Genomic DNA, 5,681 nt, shown 5'->3' on the forward strand with positions numbered 1-5,681 from the left:
GGGATTCTAGGCAAGGGCTCTACCACTGAGACACGCCCCCAGCCCCTCACTGGGGGATTCTAGGCAGGTGCTCTACCACTGAGACACGCCCCCAGCCCCTCCCTGGGGATTCTAGGCAAGGGCTCTACCACTGAGCCACGCCCCCAGCCCCTCCCTGGGGATTCTAGGCAAGGGCTCTATCACTGAGACACACCCCAGCCCCTCACTGGGGGATTCTAGGCAAGTGCTCTACCACTGAGACACGCCCCCAGCCCCTCCCTGGGGATTCTAGGCAAGGGCTCTACCACTGAACCACACACCTAGGCAAGTCTATGGGGGCATTTTCTTGATTAATAGATGTGGGAGGACTCAGTCCACTGTAGGCAGTGTCATCTCTGGACTGGCAGTACTGGATTGTATTAAAAAGCAGGCCGAGCAAGCCAGTGAGCACTGCTCCTCCATGGCCTCCGCTTGAGGTCCTGCCTCCAGCTTCCTGCCCTGAGTTATCTCATTGATAGACCTGTTCCCAGAAGTGGAACATGAAATAAACCCTTTGCTCCCCCAACTTGTCCTGGTCATGAGGGTTAATACACACCCCCCCACACATGCACACACGCACTTACACACAACATGTACACACATGCATGCATGTGCACATACCACACACACGCATGCACTCACGTGTGCACACATGCATGAACACACCACAATATTTTTTTAGCAGGGTGTCACTACGTGGCCCAGACTGGGACATGGTCTGCAGCCTGCCTGAGCAGCCTTGGACTTGAGTTGCTCCTGTCTGAGCCTCCTGAATAGCTGAGGAGACACACGTGCTGCCACCACACCCAGTGGAATATCTCAGTCTTAAAGCACGACCAAAAAATTCTCCTTTCACACTCAGTGCAGACCATCCAAGCCCTGGATATACCATCTTTACCCTCAGAGGTCCATCCATGTCAATGCCACCTCCAGGAAGCCCTTCTTCCCAGCCTTTGTCAGCTCAGCTTTCTGTCCCCCCTCCCCAGCCTGGTACCAGGCTCCACGTTGCTCACACAGTCCTGGCATCCCTCTATTCTGCCTTCTGACCAACGCCATTACCACTTACCCAGGCCTGCAAGCTGAAAACAACAGAAGAGCTACTGGCTTCTTCATGTCCCTGTACCCCCTTTCTCTCCTTCATCCCACACCCCATATTGCCTCAGAGGTCAGGAAGCACCTGCGTAGTTGGGATCCGGATCCTCCAACTCGTCGGGACTGTCAAGGGGCTCCAGATAAGATGCAGGAACCCAACCTCGTTTTGTTTTCATCTGACAGAACCACCAGCCTATGTCGGGGGCACAGAGAGGAAAATGAGGCTCGGTGCCTAGCGGCCTTCCTCATCCACGACAGTGGTGAGGACATAGAGAAGGAGACACTCAATGCTCACACCCACCAATGTCTCCAAACTCCACACTCAAATCCCACCCGAGGAGCGCAAGCTCAGAGCCCTTTGCCATGAGCATGTGGGACAGCGCCCCTAAATGCTATCTAGGCATGGGATAGGTCTGAGATGGAGGCCAGTGGTGGTTTGGACCTTGGCACAAACTCAAGGGTTACATATGTCCCCCAAACCCAGGATGGGGGTGCTGACCACTCTCGCTTTTCTCCACGACGTCCACCACATCTCCAGTTGCCACGGTCATCTCCGTTTTTGAACTCTTCTCATAGTCAGCGATGGCCCGATAGGTCTGAAGGATGATGGGGCCTGTGATGTCTGCAGAGGAAGGGCAGGGTGAAAGGACAGAGCAGGAAGGACCGCCCCCCGTGTGGGCGGACGGAAAAAAACATGGGCAAGTTACCCAGCTCCAGGCTCATGGGAGTTGTCACACACTGCAAACTGGAGATCAGCCAAGCTCATGATGGTGGCCTCGTGTGTACCGAGCACCTAGCACCTTTCACACAAGGAAGGTGCTAAGAACTGTGTTCTCAGCGGATGAGGGTAGCATGCCCCCAGAGCGCCTCTGTGGCTTTCAAACGCATTGTTCTGAGGCAGGGTCTCACTGTGTAGGTCTGGCCTGGAGCTCACTATGTAGATTCGGTTGGACTGGAACTCATGTAGAGCTACCTGCCTCTGTCACCCTAGTCCTGGGATTGAAGGCACCACTATACCTGGCCCTGTTTGTCTTTTGAGACAGGATCTCAGGTAGCCCAGGATAGCTTCAAATTCACTTCGTAGCCAAGGATGACTTTGAACTCCTGATTCTCCTGCCTTGGACTGTGCTGGTGAGGACAACCCCAATCTCCAAGGTCACATGACCCCAAAGCTGCTGCTCCTCAGTGTTCTGTCCCCACAACCCCACACTGGAGGTCTTTTTTTTTTTTTTTTTCCCTTTTTTTTTTTTCCCCCCCCGAGACGGGGTTTCTCTGTGTAGCTCTGGCTGTCCTGGAACTCACTCTGTAGACCAGGCTGGCCTCGAACTCAGAAATCCGCCTGCCTCTGCCTCCCAAGTGCTGGGATTAAAGGCGTGCGCCACCACTGCCCTGCCCACACTGGAGGTCTTTATGTCCACAGTACCTGTGTTCCCCCGCCCCTGGGTGCCCCTGTCCCTGGGCACCTCTAATGTCTTACCAGCTACGTTATTCTTGCCATCTTTGGGCATCAGGTACGTCTCTGGCTTCTTCACCCTAGAGAAAGAACAGGCAATAGGGAGCGGACCAGAAGGGAAGGTTTCAGGTTACACCTGCAGGAGGACTTCCCAATAGAAAAGGAACCAGGGAAAGGAAGGACACCACAGAGAGAAGGTGTCCACTGGGGAAGGGGACACAGATTGTCTTACAAATGAGGGGAGTGTCTATGCAGCCATACTTAGGAGGAGGCACACAGAGGAAGCTCAGTACTGCGAGCCCTAGGAAGATAGCAAAGCCAGCCATTCTCTGCCAGCTAGATAGAGATGCTTGGCCTGGGGTAAGGAGGACTCCCATAAGCTCCCAGGGGTGTCCCTTCTGGCCCCTTCCGAATGCCCATGGTGACATGAGACTGTGTGGATGCAGTGTTGGCCAGGGTCCAGGGCCCAGGTTTAGAGCTCTGTCTGTGGGGCAGTCCCTCACCCTCTCTGAACTTGGGTCCTCATATCCCCTCCCCCGGGGAGGTGGCTACGCACTGGCTGTCAGTGGGCAGCTTCAGGTCATCAGGCCGCACTTTGAAGAAGTCCAACAGGTGTTGGCAGCGAGAGATCTTCACGGGCAGTCCCATGAGGCCATTGAAGTACTCAGTGAGCGTGCCCTGGCGGTTCTCAGCAGCTCGCTGCCCATCAAACCACCTGGGTGCTGGGTGGGGGCACCAGAGACTCATGAGCACACTCACACAAGTCCAAACGTGTGTGGAAAGGGGTCTTGGAGAGCAGAGGAGGAGTCCCTGGGGCAGGGGACCCTGCTGAGGGGCTCAGGCCGTGCTCTCACCCGGGAGGTGCGGGATGACTCTGTTCTCTGTGTGGATCTCGCCAGCCTCGATGGGGAACATCTCCTTTAGCATTTTCTAGATAGAAGAAAACCTGGGCTGGAGTTCCGTGGCACAGTGATTGCCTAGCATGCATTCAATCTTGGGTTTCACCCTGAACATTGCATAAACGGGGCATGGGGGTGCACACACTCAGGAAGTGAGGCAGGAGGATCAGAAGTTCAAAGGCATCTTTGTTGTGCAGTGAGTTTGAGGTTAGTCTTAAATACATGAGAAAGAAAAAAAAGGGGTGCTGGAGCCGTTCATAACACTCACCGGGAGGGGAAGTTATTGGGTCCACACGTCCCATTGAAATATTCCCTCCCTCTCTCTCTCTCTCTCTCTCTCTCTCTGTGTGTGTGTGTGTGTGTGTGTGTATGTGTGTGTGTGTGTCTATGTTGTCTGTCTGTCTGTCTGTCTGTCCCTGTCTCATTCGTTTATTTATTTGAAGACAAGGTCTCATTGTATAGCTCAGGGAAATTACTAGGTACCCCAGGCTAACCTCTTCAGATACATGCTGAGCTTAAGGTCCACAAAGACAGAATCCGTCTCTCCCCCAGCACTCACATGGAACTCGTAGATCTCAGTGAATTTTCTGTAGACCACCTTCTCCGACAGGTCCTGCCACTTAACCAGGAACATGTACACCTGAGGGGCATTAGAGTGGAAAGGGGCACTCACCACCCGAGAGGGCCATGGGATGCCCTTTAGCCATGGATGAAAGGCTAAGGGGTTGTGGTAAGGCAATCTTTGGGGGGTTTTGCTACATTGTGAGAACTCTAAAAATACCCCTGTGATTGTCTCCAGGGGAGGGATGGAGGACATGAAGGAAACACCCAGGGTGACCCTGTCCCCTCTTCTGGTGTGGCTTTGGTTTACAAAGTCACTCTATTGTGGAATGGCTCAGAATATTTATATTTAGAGAGGGAGGAACAAGGGAGGGAGAAGGGAGGGAGGAGGGAGGAAGAGATTAAGCTCTTACTGCTAAGTGTCCCAGGTAAGTGTCACAAGTACTGGGTGGTATCATCTCTGGCCTGCCTTTGGCCTTGCAGACCTAGTGATAGACAGAGTTTAGATATATGGGCAGATAGATATTCCTCCACCTCATCTCCCCAGGGCAAAGGGGACACTTCATCCCTCCTGGTGATGTCACCTCCTAGGGGTCTAAAGGAACCAATATGATAGAAGAAGAGAGACATAAAGCCACACAGTGCAGGGCCTCTCCTGGAGACGATTAGACAGGGAGGTTTCCTGGGAGGAGTGAGCCTTGGTCCCAGTCACTGGACAGAGGGTGGAGGTGCTCAGGTATGGATGGGGGCTTGGTGTGAGGACAGAGAGAGAGGCAGCTGGGACGGTGCACAGGGGTGTCTGCCCACCATGGCAGAGTCCTTTGAGGATTCCGAGAGAAGCCTGAAGCCCAAGGATAAGAAAGAGCCCTGTGCCTGCCTGAGAGGACCCCGTGGAGGTACATCTTCCTCTGGTCCCCTTCTCTCATATCCTTCCCCTGGTCCCCCTCCCCCAGTATCCTTCCCCTGGTCCCCCTCCCCCAGTATCCTTCCCCAGTTCCCCCTCTCCCATATCCTTCCCCGGGATCCCTTCCCCTCATCTCCTTCCTTGGTCCAGGTGGTTTTTGGGTGGCACCAGGGTGACAGCACTGTCCCTACCATGTGGTGCTCCTGCAGGCACTTTTAGGCTACTCACATAGTGCTGGCTGGGAACGAAGCGCTTCTCGAAGCCCAGGAGGGCGATATGGCGAATGAAGGTGTCCCCCATGGCTGGGCCGTGTCAGGGCCACTTCTCCCTATAGCCTGGGTTGGGCCTTAAATACACTAAAAAGAAGAAGTGGTTTCTATTGCTTGTGGAGTGGGGGTGGGGAGAGCCCAGGAGGCTCTTGCTTAGTCTTTCACTTTCTGGGGATTGTTGAGTTTCAATAGAGCAGTGGGGGCAGCCTGTTCTACCTGCCACCCATGGCCCAGCCCTGGCATTTGGGTCTCTGTACAGTTCTGAACCACCCCAGCTGCTCCCAATACAGGGCCTTTGTACCAGCTCTGACCCCCGTTTCCCGTCTTTCCATCTTCATTGTCTGTATCTCCCTGCCTCATGCCCACTAAGTCTCTCCAAGAGGCCTTTGAATAACCTCACACAAAACAACAAACATGGGGCTGGAGAGATGGCTCAGTGCTTAAGGACACTTCCAGAGGTCCTGAGTTCAATTCCCAACCACACA

At 54.1% G+C, this 5,681-nt stretch overlaps 1 protein-coding gene across 1 annotated transcript in view; it reads right to left on the reverse strand.

Moving 5' to 3' along the window:
- Positions 1–5,286, reverse strand: part of Ncf1 (neutrophil cytosolic factor 1) — an 11,447-nt gene extending 6,161 nt beyond the window's left edge. Inside the window, exons 1-7 of the mRNA XM_031391158.1 lie at positions 5,156–5,286; positions 4,022–4,102; positions 3,418–3,493; positions 3,120–3,285; positions 2,588–2,643; positions 1,610–1,732; positions 1,196–1,303 (exon numbers count right to left, since the gene is read on the reverse strand). Of these exons, the coding sequence (XP_031247018.1) occupies positions 1,196–1,303; positions 1,610–1,732; positions 2,588–2,643; positions 3,120–3,285; positions 3,418–3,493; positions 4,022–4,102; positions 5,156–5,227 (682 nt within the window). The 5' untranslated portion in view covers positions 5,228–5,286. The remainder of the gene's footprint in view (positions 1–1,195; positions 1,304–1,609; positions 1,733–2,587; positions 2,644–3,119; positions 3,286–3,417; positions 3,494–4,021; positions 4,103–5,155) is intronic.
- Positions 5,287–5,681: the final 395 nt, after the last annotated feature.

Source organism: Mastomys coucha, unplaced genomic scaffold (genome assembly GCF_008632895.1).
Source record: "Mastomys coucha isolate ucsf_1 unplaced genomic scaffold, UCSF_Mcou_1 pScaffold22, whole genome shotgun sequence".
Taxonomy (NCBI): domain Eukaryota; kingdom Metazoa; phylum Chordata; class Mammalia; order Rodentia; family Muridae; genus Mastomys; species Mastomys coucha.